At 58.8% G+C, this 16,879-nt stretch overlaps 6 protein-coding genes across 6 annotated transcripts; all 6 read left to right on the top strand.

Moving 5' to 3' along the window:
* Positions 1–154: 154 nt before the first annotated feature.
* LPMP_160540 (aspartate carbamoyltransferase, putative) lies at positions 155–1,138 on the top strand (the record flags this gene model as incomplete). The annotated part of the gene is made up of 1 exon (XM_010699279.1): positions 155–1,138. The coding sequence occupies one exon, from the start codon at positions 155–157 to the stop codon at positions 1,136–1,138; it is 984 nt and encodes a 327-aa protein (XP_010697581.1).
* Positions 1,139–2,313: 1,175 nt separating this feature from the next.
* On the top strand, positions 2,314–3,255 carry DHODH (dihydroorotate dehydrogenase, putative; the record flags this gene model as incomplete). Its single annotated transcript, XM_010699278.1, has 1 exon — positions 2,314–3,255. The coding sequence occupies one exon, from the start codon at positions 2,314–2,316 to the stop codon at positions 3,253–3,255; it is 942 nt and encodes a 313-aa protein (XP_010697580.1).
* Positions 3,256–4,534: 1,279 nt separating this feature from the next.
* Positions 4,535–5,524, top strand: LPMP_160520 (hypothetical protein; the record flags this gene model as incomplete). The annotated part of the gene is made up of 1 exon (XM_010699277.1): positions 4,535–5,524. One exon carries the CDS (start codon positions 4,535–4,537, stop codon positions 5,522–5,524), a length of 990 nt encoding a protein of 329 aa, XP_010697579.1.
* Positions 5,525–7,587: 2,063 nt separating this feature from the next.
* On the top strand, positions 7,588–11,241 carry LPMP_160510 (hypothetical protein; the record flags this gene model as incomplete). The annotated part of the gene is made up of 1 exon (XM_010699276.1): positions 7,588–11,241. The coding sequence occupies one exon, from the start codon at positions 7,588–7,590 to the stop codon at positions 11,239–11,241; it is 3,654 nt and encodes a 1,217-aa protein (XP_010697578.1).
* Positions 11,242–12,326: 1,085 nt separating this feature from the next.
* LPMP_160500 (hypothetical protein) lies at positions 12,327–12,995 on the top strand (the record flags this gene model as incomplete). Its single annotated transcript, XM_010699275.1, has 1 exon — positions 12,327–12,995. One exon carries the CDS (start codon positions 12,327–12,329, stop codon positions 12,993–12,995), a length of 669 nt encoding a protein of 222 aa, XP_010697577.1.
* A 2,133-nt stretch (positions 12,996–15,128) lies between these two features.
* On the top strand, positions 15,129–15,731 carry LPMP_160490 (hypothetical protein; the record flags this gene model as incomplete). Its single annotated transcript, XM_010699274.1, has 1 exon — positions 15,129–15,731. One exon carries the CDS (start codon positions 15,129–15,131, stop codon positions 15,729–15,731), a length of 603 nt encoding a protein of 200 aa, XP_010697576.1.
* Between the last annotated feature and the right edge of the window lie 1,148 nt (positions 15,732–16,879).

The raw sequence follows: 16,879 nt of genomic DNA, 5'->3' as shown, positions 1-16,879 counted from the left end.
CTACCCTCCCCCCCCCCCCCCACCACACCCACACCCACACACCGCTGCCAGCGCCGACGTCATCCAGCGACCACTTGAGCGGCCATCCTCTAACTTCATCGCAGCACAAACGCAGCACACCGCCTTCTCGCTTTTCTGAAGTGTGCGTATAATTATGTCCACCTTCACACCGGTTGCTTCCCTCAAGGGCCAGAGTGTCGCCTCCGCCACGCAGTTCTCGCGCGCTGACATCGACGCCCTCATCCAGCTTTCGCTCAATATGAAAGCGCACATTGAGGCCGGCAAAACGATCGACGCCCTGCGCGGCCGCGTCATGACGCCGCTGTTCTTTGAGGACAGTTCTCGCACGCTATCCAGTTTCTGCGCAGCCATGATGCGGCTGGGCGGCAACGTTGTGAACTTCAAGGTGGAGACGTCGTCTGTGAACAAAGGCGAATCGCTGCAGGACACCGTTCGCACGCTGGACGCGTACAGTGACGTTCTCGTGCTCCGCCACGTTAGGGAGGAGTCGCTGGAGCAGGCGATGGGCGTGGCGACACACCCGATCATGAACGCCGGCAACGGCGCTGGCGAGCACCCGACTCAGGCGCTGCTCGACACCTTGACTATTCACGCTGAGCTCGGTGCTGTGGACGGGATTACGATTGCGTTGATCGGAGACCTCAAGAAGGGCCGAACTGTGCACTCGCTGCTAAAGCTTCTGACCCACAACTTTGCGCTGAAGAAGGTGTACCTCATCGCCCCCGCTGGGCTGGAGATGCCGACCGAGGTGCTGGCACATATCGCGGCGGACGTGCAGGAGCGCGGGATTGTGATTGAGGAGGCATGTAATCTCAGTCCGGAGATTGTGGCTGACTGCGACGTGCTCTACGCAACGCGCCTGCAGAAGGAGCGCTTTGTTGCCTCCGCTGCCTGTGACGCTGACGCTATGGCCGCCTTTGAGGCCTCCAAGGCCAATCTGTTGATTGACAAGGCTCGCCTGGCACACGCGAAGACGAAGATGATTGTGATGCACCCTCTGCCCCGCGTGGATGAGCTCAGCACCGACATCGACGACGACCCGCGTGCCGCGTATTTCCGACAGATGCGCTACGGCCTCTTCATGCGCATGGCTATCCTCTTCAGCGTGCTCTCGTGAGTCGCCTGGGGGGAGCGCAGGGTACCTACACCTCCTCTCAGCGGCGCAGTTGCTCTTCAAAGTCCAGACTACATGCGGGGATGACTGTAGCTGAACATCTGGGTATCAGGTGCCGAGTCGAAGCGATCTCGCATGCGCAAGCGACACAGGGCCACAGTGTTGCCCATGGAATGTGGACGGCAGAGAGGCAGACTTCACAGGTGGGGGCAGAGGCCGAGTCGAGCGTTTCTTCCAACGCTGTCATTTCATCTTTAGTTTTTCACCGTTTCTCTTGGAATTAAAGGTATTTTGTCCCCAGATTGTTAGTGGTGATGGGTGATGCCGTGTGCGCACTCCGCACGCACGCTCGCAAACGCAGAAGTGGAGGTGGTAGGAGCGGGATGAGAAAGTCTCTCTATCGTAGTGCGCTCGACACGACGCTGTTGTGCCTCTCAGTGTTTCTGTGCATGCTTGCTGCTGGGGAAGACGGTATTGCGGCTGAAGAGTCGTTATACTCTGCCAGGCATAGGCAACAGGCCCAACGCTTACGCAGCTCACATGCCGAAAATAAAGGGATTTAAGCCGGAAGAAACCGCGTGAACACGTGGGTGCTTACATCTCTCTCTCTGAGAGTGGGTGCCGATCTCCATTGGAACCACTTCGCCCCTTTCCCCTTCGTTCGCTTGGTCGGAGTTGCGATTACCAACTCCGACATGCACACAGGGATGGGGGCGTGGAGAACTGAAGTGTGATCTGTTGAGCTGAGGTACGCACTGCGGTCTCTTTTTTTGTTCTTGCTGCCGCCGAATGAAGGGCTTGAGCCGCGGCCTCGCCATACCAGCAAAGGAGGAGTGAGGGCAGGCGTCGAGCGCCGCTCTGCGCTTTCTCGTCTTTCCTCTGCCCCCGCCGCCCCACCGACGGGCGTCTTTACGGTGCTACGCGCTGCTCATTGTCTCCGCCTATCGAGAAGCCTATTCAGCAGAGAAGGTCACCACTGGACATGGCCGTTCATTTTTCTCTCGTTCTTCTCTTCTCCGCCACCGCTACCTCCCCGCCCATCGCCCATTACACCATCACACGCCGCCCTCCTCCAACATACTTGGTCAGTGTAACGAGTAACTTCAGCGCGCATCTGCAGTGTGTCATACTCCCCCTTTTCGTCTCTCGACACGTCTGTCCTCTCTGCTGCTGCAACCATGAGCCTTCAGGTGGGCATCCTCGGCAACACGTTTGCCAACCCGTTCATGAACGCGGCTGGGGTGATGTGCAGCACCGAAGAAGAGCTGGCGGCCATGACCGAGTCGACGAGCGGCTCGCTGATCACGAAGAGCTGCACCCCTGCTCTCCGCGAGGGCAATCCGGCGCCTCGCTACTACACCCTGCCGCTTGGCAGCATCAACTCGATGGGCCTGCCGAACAAGGGGTTTGACTTCTACTTGGCCTACGGCGCGGAGCACCATGACTACAGCCGGAAGCCGCTCTTCATCTCCATCTCCGGTTTCTCGGCGGAGGAAAATGCTGAGATGTGCAAACGCCTTGCCCCTGTGGCCGCAGAAAAGGGTGTTATTCTGGAGCTGAACTTGTCCTGCCCCAACGTTCCCGGCAAGCCGCAGGTTGCCTACGACTTTGACGCGATGCGGCGTTACTTGGCGGCGATCTCGGAGGCCTACCCACACCCGTTTGGTGTCAAGATGCCGCCGTACTTTGACTTTGCCCACTTTGATGCCGCCGCCGAGATCCTCAACCAGTTTCCGAAGGTGCAGTTTATTACCTGCATCAACAGCATCGGCAACGGCCTAGTAATTGACGTGGAGACGGAGTCCGTGGTGATCAAGCCGAAGCAGGGCTTCGGCGGCCTTGGTGGTCGCTACGTCCTCCCCACAGCGCTGGCAAACGTCAACGCCTTTTACCGCCGCTGCCCAGGAAAGCTTATCTTTGGCTGTGGTGGCGTCTACACTGGTGAGGACGCCTTCCTGCACGTGCTCGCTGGCGCCTCCATGGTGCAGGTCGGCACGGCGCTGCATGAGGAGGGCGCCGCCATCTTTGAGCGCCTCACGGCGGAGCTGCTGGATGTGATGGCGAAGAAGGGCTACAAGACCCTGGACGAGTTCCGCGGCAAGGTTAAGACAATGGATTAAATGGCTGATGACACCCGCTAAGGGAGACCACAACCGAAAAGAGTGAAGATGCTCGTGCAGCCTATCCACCCTTGCACACGTGAAAAGGAAAGGGGGGGGGGGAGGCAGCGGGCAGGGCATTCGAGCTGGGGCACACGCCAGCTCCTCCTCCTTTCCCTTAGGCCTGCACAGGCACCCTTTTCTGGTCTGCGCGCATGTGCGCCATGGCCTTGACATTTCAGCACGCACTCCCATACGCCGAATGGCTCCCTCCCTTCAGCGCCTTGCTGCAGCGTTGGGATGCCCTCCGAGTACCGCGCAACACCGTAGGCGGTGATCCCCCCTCTCTTCCTCCTTTTCTTTCCCTACGTGCTTGTGACCGCACCCCCCCTCTCTCTCTCTCTCTCCTTGTGGCTCCCCCCCTTTCCCTTTCTCGTGCCCCTGCACGCTGACGTGCGTGCGTGCGTGTGCGCCTGTCACTCTGCCCAGCAGGGAGCCGCATACGCGCCTTGTGTGTGTGTTTTATTGTGTTTTACCGAGCGAAAAGAGCCGCCCACGCCTCAGTCACGCCAGCCAAAAGCGAAATAAAAGCGACTGGACACCGCCACCTCTTCTCTTCCCCCCTCCTCCTCCTCCTCGAGGCGATCGACAGCGTTTCTCCTGCTGTTTTTCTCTTCTTCTGCCACACCCGCACCCCGACGGACCCAGACAGACGTGGGAGCAGCAGAGGCCGCACTGCGTCTCTCGCTTTTTTCTTTTGGTTTCTCTCCTTCTGTGGTCGTGTACGTGTGCACGTGTGCGGGGTGTGTCCGTGAAGTTACCCGTCCCTCTCCTCATACGCACGCCCTCTTAGCCCTTAGCAACTTACATCTCTTTCTCAGCTTAGGACACTCTCATTTCTTTGCCGTTGTGCTTTGGCCCACCGCGTCTCTCTCCCGCCCTTCCCTTCCTGGCAATCATCGCCACTCTCGCGTCCGCTGTGATCTTTTCTCCATCCCTCACCTTGTCTCGCTTTCTGGTTGGCTTTTGCTATCGTTGTCACGGTAGGTCATTGCTGAGCTGCTCGCTGTTGGATGAGAGGGTTACCGGCAACCACCTTCGCGTACGCTCGAACACACACACACAGCGAGAGGGAGAGTGACTGACAAGCGGAGGCACTCAGGAACCCTTGCACCCCCACCTCCACCCTCTATCTTCGTTTCTGCGGAAGGCCTAGCTGTGCTGCTGCTCTTCTTTCGCTTTGCTTCAGCTGTTAGCGTGTGGCACGCCTCTTCTTACACGTGCGCGTTGACTCGCTACAATGATGCTGCGTCGCCTTGCCTGGAGGACCGCCGCGTGCATGGCGGCTAGCCCAGCCACACGTGCGGTGCACAGCGTTGCTGTGCTGCAGAACTCGACGCCGGCGACCACAGCCGAGAAACTGGGTAGCGCTGTATCTAAGGAGGCGGTGGCGGCAGCCAACAAGGTGCCTGTCGCCATTCTGGAGAAGGCGTGCAATCCACGGCTGGTGGCCTTCACGGAGATGGACCTTGCCCGCACACGCTTTGCTTCACTCATTGCCACGATCACGGATGAGGTGGACTACGGCAGCATCGAGCAGCTGGTGGCGAGCCAATTCTCGGGAGACCCGTGCAAGTTGCAGCCTATCCCTGGTGCCCTCAAGAAGTTCTGCGAGACAAACTGGAGGGATGTCAAGTCGCTCGTCAGCTTCTATGAAGAGACGATGTACCCCATCCGCATGATGCACAGGGAGTACAAGCACCACGAGCTCACGAGCTTCCACATTAAGGACGTGCTGAAGCGTGGCCTCTCGGCCTTCAAGCAGGATTACCTCGACCAGCAGAAAGAGGAGCAGGCGAAGGCGCAGGCGCGCATGAAGAAGTGCAAAGACGCTCTAAGTGCCGCCGTGGCGGACGCCTTCAGCACGGCCGTCTGTAACGACCTCGCAAACATTTTCCGTATCGGCGGCGAGCAGCACGCCCACTCGTATCGCATGGCGCTAAAAGTCTTGGCTGACATGAACATGATGGGGGTGCCCTACAACGCTGCCACGGCGACCATCCTGCAGGCCACCACCTTCCACGATGGCCCGTTTGACAACTCACCACTTTTGTTTGAGCTAATCGAGTGCCCGGAGCGTGGCGAAGTCCACGTCGGCACCGACTCGCTGGATAAAATCAGTGACAACGTCCTCAGGCTCATTAGCAGTCGCCACCAGACCCCGCTGGACGATGGCGTGCTGATTCGTTCCCCAGACACACACCCAAACCTGCAACGTTCCCCGGAGTAAAAGGGCAGAGAAGGTCCTCTGGCGGAGAGTCGCAGGCCTGCGCTTTCGCCGCTTGACTGCTGTTTTCCATTATCATGTACGTCGTTGAGTGTCAGCTCGTGAGGGCGGCTGTGCTGACGTTGGATTGACGCTGATGACCAGTGACAGTGAGGGCGCATATAGGGGGACTTCTCTTCGGAGGTGCCCGCCTTTCCCCTTTCCTGTCCCTCCTCCTTTTCTCTCGCTGTTCTCTGTGTGTGTGTGGAGGGGAGGTGGGGGAGAGGGGGGGGAGAAAGCGAGGCGGACGACGGTCGTATGGATTTTGGTGCCTCTTGGTCTCTCTCTTTCTCTGTGTGTACACCTTCCCCCGCCCCCCAGGCTGACGGGTTTGCCGGTGCTTCTGCGTCGTTGTTGTCCACCTTTCTCATGACGTGGGCTTGGCGCGTATTCATGGGGGAGGGCGAGCGGTGGGGCCGCGGCTGGAGGCTGCGTGTAATGCTTATCGAGGAAGGCGGAAAGCGGATTAGGCCAGACCGCACACCATCATCGCCGGGTGCAAGTCAGTGAGGGTCGCGGGTTTTACATTAACGAAAAGGGCACAGCCGTGAAGGCGTAATGCATTCGCTTGGGAGGGTGCTTCCATGGGGCTTTTTTCGCTCCACTGTGGATCGTAGAGAGGGGGAGGGCGAGCAGCTGAGCAAGAGGGTGAGAGGGGAAGCTGAAGGTGTCGGAGCGGTCGGCGAAGGAGTTCGGGAATAGGGATGGAGGAGGGGGGGAGGTAGCGTGAGGGTTGAGGCCTGGTAGCATAGGAACTGCGTAGCTCGTGTGCATGCGCCTGCATCTGTGAGCGTGTGCACAGTCGAGACACCGAGGCAAGCGACCTTTCTTTTCTCCTTTGCGTTGCTCCAGTGCACCACTCCTCTCGTCTCCTGCTGACTCTTCTCACGTACTTGCAGCGGCTTCCTCCGCCATAGCCACCCCATTCCACTCCTTCGCCAATATTTGCTTATTTTTGATCAATAGACACGCTCGCTCGCTCTCTTGTAATTTATTCCACTCCCACAATGTCGCGAGTTGTGATCTCCTCGTTCTCTCTTGTTCTTCTCTTGCTGCCTCCGGTGTCTTCTGGCAGCTCCCTGTCCTCTCTCCTCTTCTTCGTCCTTTTGCTTTTCTCACGCCATCTCCTCCTCGTGTGGTTGCACGCATAGGCCTCCCTCCTCCAGTGCGTCTCTTCTCAGTGCTTTGGAGTGTACACTCAGTCTTCATTCTCTTCCCCAGAGGCTGCATCTCACTAGCATATGTCTGGGGGTTGGAGTGGGTGCCGGGGGGAGGCTCAGGAGGGGGAGGAACGGGAGGGAGGAGTGGGAGCGCAGCCAGCGAGGAAGGTGGAGGGACCGAATGCGCCCAATTACGAACGAAAAAAGACGCCTCAGCGGTCTCAAACCACAACTACACTTCGGAGGAAACGGTCAATACCAAAAGCGAACGATACCCGGAAGCGCACACCCCTGCTTCTTCACTGCGCAGGCAACCACACCGTCGTGTCAGCCCTACAGACGCGAACCGTCACTGAGGGAAGAGTAGAGTCAGTAAAGGTCACCTGCGCTTGCATCCACTGATGTTCAAGAGCGAATTCGGAAGCTTGCGTGTGTGTGTGTGTGTGGGGGGGGGGTCGTCGGGCGGACTGCGCCGCCCTCTCTCTCCTTCTTTGCTCGTGTGTGTGATGTGTGATGTGTGTGTGTGTGCCTACGTCTCTGCTCTGAGTGATTTTGTGCTCATCAACAACACGCCGCCACACCATCTTCAGTACGCGCTGACCCGGTACTTGACGGAGACACGCATGCGTTGTTCGCCATCTCTCCTCGCCCTCCATTCCCTCATTTTTTTGTCTGTCTTCACGTTTGTTTGTTCTCTCTCTGCGTGTGTGGAACCGTGTGGGGACCAACGCCCCCCCCCCCTCGGGACTTGGGCGCACCTAAAGTGCCCATCTGTCGACACGAGTTAGACGACAACGCCATCTTTGGCGCCTGGATTCATCGACTTCTCTCTCTCCCTCTCTCTTGAGCATCGGTCGCGCATCTCTCATGAACTTTGCCTTTCCGCACTTCACGCGTGCCAGCACGGACAATGCGTACACGCAACCGCCCCAGAAATCGCTGCTGGAGTTGGTAGTTGAGGCCAAGGGCAGACTAGGCCTAGTGCCGCAGCGCGATGCGATGAAGCGACCCCCATCGTCGTCCCCGTTCAGCCACTTTTCAGAGAGCGACGAGGAAGGTGAGGGCGCCGATGGCGGCGTGAACGGGGCGGAGGCGCGGCAGGATGCGGTGCTTACCACGCGCACCTCCTGGGTGCCGCCAACGTATCTGCTCGACTACTTCTTTTCTGGCGAGTTCCTCTCCGTCTTCTTGTCGTTGCACAGCATCAGTGCCTCGCGTCCGGTGTCGATGCTAGTGCCGCCGCTGTTGACGGTGCGCGATGCGCAGCTGCACCCCCTCGTTGAGGCCGGTCTCTCCTCCATTTTGCGAAACGCGGCACACAGCAGTTCTCGTCAGCAGCGTAATCGGGGCAGTGGTGACGGGCGCGGTGGTATATGGGGAGGACGAGGAGGTCGTGGTGGCGGTCGTGGCGGCGCTTTCGCCGGAAACCTACTCCGCGGCGGCGGTGAGCAGGGCTACATGGAGAGTCACCCAGGCGCAGCCAACATCGGCGACCCTTCGATCTCTTACTGGGGAGCCACAGAGCAGTACCAGCTGCAGGGCTCGGTGCTCGGTGCTGACGAGGGAAATGTCAATGGTGCAGCAGAGCCAAACGTATCGCGCTCGGCTTATTTGTTTTCCACCGATTCGCAGCGTAGGGTGGATGATCATGCGGTGACTCAGCCGGCACAGCTGCTGCTTCGGGGGTTGCAGCAGATTGCCCTCCCTGCTCTCCTTCTTGGCGACCATGTGCTTCTCAGCGGTCCGCGCGGCATCGGCAAGCGCACAGCGGCGCTGCTCTCCACTGGCGCCAACGTTCTGGCATTTACTAGCAACGCCGACCCCAGCGCCGCCGAAGAGACCGAAGCTCCTCCAGCGCCAGCGGAGGGTGAAGGGGAGGCATCGGCCGATAGGTCGCCAGCTGTGGCTGAGGAGCCCGCATGCGCTTTTCCCGCCAAGGCAGGGGTTAAGCAGAAGGAGGCAACGGAGAGCACCGGGGATGCGGCAGACGCTCACCCAGCTCCAGCAGATCCCGCTGCTGCCTCCTCTCCTGCATCGCCACCGACTCCGCGTGCGTTGATTGTCTTGTCGTCCTACTCAGAGGTGCTCTCCGCGGCGCACTGGCTAGAGTCTGTCTTCGGTCCTGCGGCATTTGCTCTATATACTTTTCAGAAGGATGAAGTTGCACTCTCTCCGCTACTGGAGGTACCTACGGCTGAGCAGCCGCCAGCGGCACTGGACCCCGGCAAGGGCGCCTACCCTAGCGACGCTCTCGGCCACGTCGGTATGATGCCCGCTTTCTCCGAGATCACCAACGGTCGCCGCTTTATTGGGCCGCCGCTGTCGCTTCCCTTCATTACTGACACGGTCAGTGCCACCGGCGCTGTCTGTGCTCCGGCGCTGCTACCGACTGACCCCACGCAGTCCGATTCTGCTGTTCTTCAAGCAGAGGCGACAGCACCTGCTCTTGCAGAGCTGGCGGCCCTCGTGATGGATGCAGTGCTCCCTGCAGTGGCCTCCGGAGCTGCGCAGGGCTCGGCTGGGGAGCGTGCGAGCGGCGGAGATGCTAAACCAAAGCGGAGACGGCACTCGGAAGACGAGGAGGAGAGTGGTGACGATGCCAGCAAGCAGCGTGGCGAGAAGTGGTCTTCCTGCACGCATCGCCGCCACCATCGCCACCGCAGTGAGCGCGACGAGCTCGAGAGCGACACCGAAGAGACCAGGCGAGAGGGTCGTTGTGAGAAACATTCGTCATACTCCAGCCACCGCCATTGTCGTCACAGCCGGCACGGCGACCACAGTGATCGAGGAGAGGAGGCGGAGAGTCAACTGGGGAGGAGCGCAAGCGGCGGCGGCCGCCACCATCGTCACCACCGTCACAGTGAAGTTGACGGTGATGTCCGTGTCAAGGACAGGCGGCCAGCTGATGACAAGGAGCGGGACTCGCGGCGGCGCAGCTGCCATCGAAGAAGCAGCAGCCATCACCACCACAGCAGTAGCCGCAGCCACAGTCACCTACGTCACGGCCGCAGCGACGAGCGTCTGCCCCGTCGCTGGAGCAGTCGTCATCGCCACCACCGTAGCAGCAGCCACCGAGGCCGGCACGACGAGGTCACGAGCAGCGCTTCATTTTCGCCCTGCTCCTCGCCTTCCGCAGTCACCTCGCCCACTTCCTCTCTTCGTTGTCGTCTCTCAGGACCGCCTCCTTTGATGCTCACCAACGCGGAGGCAGCTCTGCCACTGGCGCTTGATGACAGTTTAGCACCGCCGACGGGTGACGAGCTGCGCGTTCTTGCGCTAGACACTGGGGCGCCGCCTGCTGTGTCAACGGAGGCGCCGGTGACCCCCTTCGCCGACGGCGCTGTCGTCGAGGAGCTGGCCATGGCTGCCGAGAGGCTGCAAGAAGTGGCTGAGGAAGACCCTACAGCGGAACGGTCAGATATGCTGCGCCAGCGCGTGCCGCTGCTGATCACCACCTATCAAGCCCTGCAGACGGTGCTCGGAATGGTGCAGGGGGAGGCGTCAGCCCTGCCGCCACTGGAGCATGTGCGCGTGGCGTTGTTCGCCAACCTCGAAAGGGCGCTCATGCCGCCGCTGAAGGAATCTTTTCTTCATTCATGGTGGCTGTCGTTGGTGAATGCGCTGGATGTGGAGTGCCAGTTCGTGGTGACAGCTGATCGCATGGGTCGCGAGGTGCGCGGCTTCCTCGACAGCACCGTCATACCAGACGCAGGGGAGCGACTCGTGCACTTTGATCAGCGCGACGCGTCGGTATGGGCGATGATGAACGTGCAAGTGCGTGCGGTACCGGTGGAGGTACCGGTGGCTGCTTCTCCACCGAACAGCGGCAACGCAGGACGCCCCCGCATCTCTGGAAGCGACATCGACGCAGCCAAGGTGGCGCACCTATTTTCTATCATCACCGAGCACATGTCTTCAGCCGACAGCCATGCGACACGCGACGGAGACGTTTCTGTGTTCGCGGCTCACCGTGGAAGACAGGGTGCGCGTGTGGTGGTCATCTGTTCCGCTCGTCGTGAGCAGGCGCTGGTGGTGACACAGCTCCAGGGTCTTCTCGGCGATCATGAGCACGACACACACGCTGCGGTGGTGCGGGTGACAGAACGAGCAGAGCTGTTCCGAACGTCCGGAGCGGAGGTGCTGGTGCTGACGGATGCGCAGCTGGCCGATCCTCGCGTGGCTCGTGATGTGCAACACTGCACCGACGTGGACCTAATTCTGCACTTCTCCTTGCCACGGCCGGTGATGACGCAGCTGGAGAAGAAGGAGATCATCGACTTGCTTGCGCAGCGCGGCCGCACCATCCTTGGGAACTCGAGGCAGTTCTGTGCCCGTCGCTGGTGGAGCACTGCGGCTGTGGCGTCCGCTGCTGGTGTCGGTGCTGCTTCAGGTGCGCCGAACAACGCCCTCGACTTTGTGCCAGTCAAGGTGGAGTGTCAGCTACTGATGACGGAGCACAACGTCCACGGGCGTGCCGGGTCATGCGTGATGGGGGCGCTGCAGGAGGTGAGCGACGGCTAAGCACGAAAAAGCGCGCGGCGCACCGAGGCGGTGTGTGTACGTGTGTGATGAGGAGAAGTCAGTGAGACGCATGTCGCCGCGCTCCCCTCTCTGCGGGCGGTTAATGGTGGCAGCGACGATGCCCCCTCTCCCCCTCCTCCTGCAAAGTACGCTGTGTGGGTGTGTGTTGCAAGTGCTTGCCTCCAACGAGTTGGCATGGGCGAGAGGATCTACAAAGGAGCAGGTATCCCCCTCCCCTACCTCTCGATGGGAGAGTGAGAGAGGGCGAGCCGCTAACAGCTGGCCACGAAGAGAGTAACAGCGCAAGGGGCCTACAGATGAGCAGACCAACGACAGGGAAAAAAAGAGGTAACGTCAACGTCTCTTGTTGCCACGAATCAACGTGCCATCACTGCTGGCCCGTGGTGGGGCTGGGGGGGGGGGAGGCGGTGAAGGTGGTTGCAGGCGCTGTCGCCGTGCGCTGATTTGTTGAACACCCGTGAATAACCTGCACTACTCACAGTGGTGCGAGGACCCGATATACAAGGGCATGGCAGACTCGCCCTGGCACTACTACATGAGTAAATCGTGTAAGCGTGAAGTGAGCAAAGTCCTGTGCACCTGGCAGCATATTTCGGGGAATGGCTACCCCCACCCCGTTGATGGCCGCGCCTCTCGTTGTGGCTTCTCTCCCTTGCAGCCACGCGACAGACCTCTCGTTCCTCGGATGAGACCAACGCTCCCAAAGGAGAAAAAAAGCAAGCAGGCATCCTCGTACTTCACTCACCGCGTTGTGGGCGCTGGTGGAGGTGCTGCGGCTGTTGTGTGTATGTGTGTGCCGCCCTTCTTCACCTCCGTCTCTTCCTCTTCCTCACCTCTCTCTCTCTCTCTCTGCGGCTTGCATGTGCATTGGCCGCAACTGGCACTTACTGCCGACTGCTACACACGCACGCCCACCAGCACCTTTGCAGACATCCCCTTCTCGTCCCTGTCACATCTCCGTCTCTTTGTCTTTCTCTGTTCTCCGCACCCCTTCGCCAGTTGACTCCCCCCCACCTCGCCACTGTCATTGTTCTCTGTACCTTACGTCTCCATCGCATTGCGCAATGCTCTCCTATCGTATTATCGTGCTGCTCCTCGTGATCACCTTCACGGCGTGCATGACGTGCTCGATACTCTTCCCCATATTCCGTAAGGTGACGAGCGACCCTGTCGAGGCGAGGCATACGGTGAGATTTTGGTATAAGGAGTCGACCAACACCACCACCTCCACCGGCTCCTCGGGGGAGCTAATAATGCGCTACTACACACACAACCTGGCGTGCCAACAGGCTAGAGTGCTCTACGTTGCTTTGTCGGCCCTTTCCGTTGCTGCCGCCGGAATCAGCGGTGTCGCATGCCTCGTGATCGCCTGCTGGACGACGGCCGGCTACAACGTCTCCATTGGCGTCGTCACTCTCTTGCTGACCTCCTTTGCCATGGCGTCGGCAGTGGCGGTGGTGGGCGTGACAACGTACGTATACACCCACGACTTCTGCGTAAACGATCCTACGGCGTTCGAAAAGTCCCCACAGAAGGATGGGTACCACCTTGCGGAGGGCTTCATCCTCTTGTGCGCCGCTGCGGGCGGCTTCTTGCTAATGGTCATGATTCAGGTGATTGGTTTCTGCTGTGGCTGCCAGCCGTTGACTGAGTTTCATGCGGGGGAGAGCCACCCAAAGAACCCCGGCGACAGCGGGCGCAGCGATGGTGACCTGAGCATCTCTCGAAGCTAAAAGTGGAAGACCAAGCATCAATCTTCTGTTGTTTTGTTCTGGGGGAGGGAGGGGGGACGTGGGAGGGATCGTGGGGCACCGGTGCCGTCCACGTCCACCTCAAAGCATCTGTGTGTACCCCCCCTCCCCCCCGACGCACCTACCCCACACCTACTGTGACGCTGGCACGTCGGCCTCCTTTATCCGCCGTACGTACTGGAGGCGTCACTCACTCACTCTCTCTTCACTGAACCATTTTTGTGTCCACTCCTCGTGCGTTGCGCGTTTGTAGTGCGTAGTTGTTAGTCGTGTCGGCTGGGGATTCCCGATGAGGTGGCCGTCACGTTGCTCAGCTGAATTTGGGTTGTGTTCTTCGTCACAGGGGGCGGTGATGTCACCGCACAGCCCCCCTTTCCTTTTGTGCCACCCCGTCCCGATCATCGGCACTTGTTCCTCTCGCTTGCTTTGCTTCCTTGATGCTCTTCTCCGAACTGAGAGAAGCCCCGACACCTTTGCGAAGGCGAACAGGAGGCTGACGCTTATTTGCCCACTCTTATCCTTTCTCTCGACCTCTCATCCTCTTCTTCTTCTTTCATACGCATCAGTGTCAGTGTCGGTGTGCCTGGCCTCAGCCAACGGGGTTGTTCCCCCCCTTTGCGCATCCAAGTATAGACGGATGCGCGTATAGCGAGCGTGAGACGGAAGAAAGGTTAAAGGGTGGCAGGGATTACCGGACACTCACTACGCTACACAGTTGGCTGGCAATTCGCGGGCACACCCACACACGTGTATGTCTATATAGTGTGTATCATTCATTTTCTATTCAGTTTTTCTTTTTCCTTCCTTGCTACTACTGCTAGAGTGGTGGACATTGTTGCCGTTGTTGGCATGGTGACGCTCATGCCGTCGCATGGACGTCGAAAGTGGCACATCCGCTATTCTCTTCGCTCCCGAGGATTTTGCACCTCACACTCCCCGGGGCCTCCACGCTTGCGCTAAGTGAACGGCCTGTCTCTTTTTCTCTCTACTTTTTTCGCCCTCTGTGCTTGCTGTTGCGGTGATGGGGGATGTCGATGAGGACGTCCTTCGTAGTCTTCTTAGGTAGCTGTGCGTGTGCGTGTGCGTGTCGCTGTGTGGATTCTTTCGCGCTCCCTTTCCTTCTCGCTTCCCTCACCTCGTCCGCCCCCGCCCTCGCCCCCCTATTCTTCTTCCCAGGCGTCAGTCCTCACCCTGTTGCTGTCGCCGGCCATCATCTGCATCTCTTACTGGTAGAGTACTTTGACTTATTTACATGTTGTTTGGGGGGGGGGGGAGCTTTTTCCTCCTCGACGCTGTGAAACGCACCTTCTTTCCCTTGTTGTCCTCGCTTGCCCCTCTCCCCCCTTCTCTTTCGCTATGCACTGGCACGCACACCCGCACGTACGTGCCAGTGCACTTCAGGGCGCGCTGAGGGCCACACAAAGGACGCAGAGAAAAAAAAACGAGCTCTAATGCACCTTCTTCCAGCGAGAATGAAGAGTATCCGCCGTGATGTGTGGAGTATCTCATCCACGGACAAGTCGACTGCACTGTAGCACCAGCAGGGTGAGCGGAGCAGGCGGCGCCATGGTGTGTGTGTGTGTGCTCACATGCCCTCTCCGAAAGAGACCCACCGATGCCGAAGAGACGTAATTCGTCATTGGACCTGAGCGCAACAGCATCGCGATTAAGCACCTAAGGGAAATGGACACTGTCTACAGGGCAGGGTGCGAGCAGTGTTCTGCGACTGTGGCCGCACCTTTGGCCTTCTCTCCTAGCTTCTCAGCTTCCCTTTCCCTTTCACTCTAAGAAGCACTGCCTCGGGGTTGCTGGACTTGACCATCCATCTTTGCTCTACTGCTGTTCTCAATCGCTTCATTCTCCTTTCACTTTCAACGACCAACTGATTCACTCGCGCCAGCCCATATAAGACACTTCTACATTCACCTTCATTCTTTGACAGTCTCTCGTTCCTGTCAACCCCCTTTCCTTTTCGTGTCTCTCAAAGCTGAACTTTATCCTGACACGGCAACCGCAACCTGCCCTTCACCTCTTGATTACCCCACCTCCTCCCCCAAGCAACCAAAGCTAATCTGGAGCCGCGTTACAGTGCAGCTCAACAGAACATCAGCGACAATGAAGTGCTGCCGCGTACTTGTCTTTATACTGCTCTTGCTCTTCACAGCCTGTGCAGTGTGCTCCATTGTGTTCCCACAGTTCCGCAAGACGGTTTCGAACACCACCAGCACAACAGACACCGTGCACTTCTGGTACCGCCAGTCATCCAGGTCGGTTGCAGATGTGCAGGGTGTGGTGATGTCCCGTACGTACTCGTACCGCCTACTGTGCCTCCAGGGGCAGGTATGCTACACAGTTGCGGCTGCGCTGTCGGTGGCTGCAGCCACTTTTATCGGGGCTTCTATGTTGTTTGCCGCGTGCTGGATCAGCGCATACAACAATGACGGCCTCTTCGTCACGAGCACTTTCATGACGTTCATGTCTTTTACTTGCTCCAGCGCCACCTTGGGCTTGATGGTGTACACCTATACGACGACGCTCTGTCCTGACGAGGAGACGCAGATATGTGCGGCAAAGAGGGATGGGTATGCTATGGCGGAGGGATTCTACCTGCTCTGCACGACGACCGTCGGCACGTTCATCTGTTTCATCATCGGCTTTGGTCTCTGCTGCTCTGTTTTGTGCTGTGGTAGCGAGATCAAGGACGACGACTACGCGTAACAGAAAGCGTGAGAGGTGCATGTATGCCCCAATGCACGTGCGGCCTCACTCGCTGCCTTTTACGTTAAATTATTCATTTGGCTGCGTTTCTTTTCTGTTTCCCCCCTCTCCCTGCGTCTTCGCTGCTTCGCTTTCCTTCCCTTCCTCCATTTTCTCTCCATTGCCGCTCTTCCTCTCGATTATCGATTTTGTGCTCTCTTCTCTCTCTCTCTCTCTCTCGCGTGCTCGCGTGTCATTACGTGGTCGCTTCTCTTTCCCCCATACTTTATGGTTCCATCACCTCCCCTTACACTCTGTGCCTTCCAGACGCGTTTTCTCTCCCTCTGTAGGCTCTCTGCTCCTCATTCTTCCTCACTTTCTCTGTTTGGGGGTTCTGTTGATGTCGTCCTCGTGGAGGGGAAACGTGACTGGCGTGCGTGCGAGTGATAGCTGTGTCTATTGCGCACCTCATCCTCCCCCCAATCACCTCTACTGCCTCACTTGTTCTACATTGTGTCGTCTTCGGTTTCTCGTTGATTTGTTCCCCCCCTCTTTCCTCCTCCTACGGCACGGAGTGGCGCGCCAGTGCGGGCCTTTCTCTATGGTTGTGCTTGTGTACAGACTTACTCCCACCCTACACGGACACTCAAACCTGCCAAGGCATATTCAGACCCGGTGCAAGCTAGGCAAGCAGTGGCCTTTTTTTTTACTCTGTGGCGCTTCTGCTTGTGCGCCTCTCGACGCATGCGCTTCTGCCAGGACGGCAGCTGCTGGGGGGGCGGGCGGGGTCGGGTAGGTGTGCACCTGTGCATGGGCGTCCGTCTCTTCCTCTCTCCCTCGCTTTTTCTATTCTTCCCTCTCTAGGTGTAAAGGCACACCTGTGAGACGACAGTGGTGTTTCATCACAACAACACCCCTTCACCTCCTCCGCACCCCACGTCTCTACTTGGTTACATTTTACCCACACTTCTCTTTTATTCCTAGCTTGTTGCCCCCCCTCTCTCTCCTCGAGCATCTTGAGTGGCAAGTACGCCGTGTGGTGAGTGGGACGGGGGGCCTTGGGTGCCTCCTCCTCGGTGCGCCGCGTGCATGACGGTGTGTACAAGGGAGCGAGGGGGCGTGTATGTGTCTGTGGTGTCTGTGAGCTCCGGGGGATGGGGGAAGGGGGG

This window comes from Leishmania panamensis (genome assembly GCF_000755165.1).
Source record: "Leishmania panamensis strain MHOM/PA/94/PSC-1 chromosome 16 sequence".
Classification (NCBI taxonomy): Eukaryota; Euglenozoa; class Kinetoplastea; order Trypanosomatida; family Trypanosomatidae; genus Leishmania; species Leishmania panamensis.
Note: the sequence above shows the minus strand (reverse complement) of the source record. Positions and strands in the feature narration are given on the sequence as shown.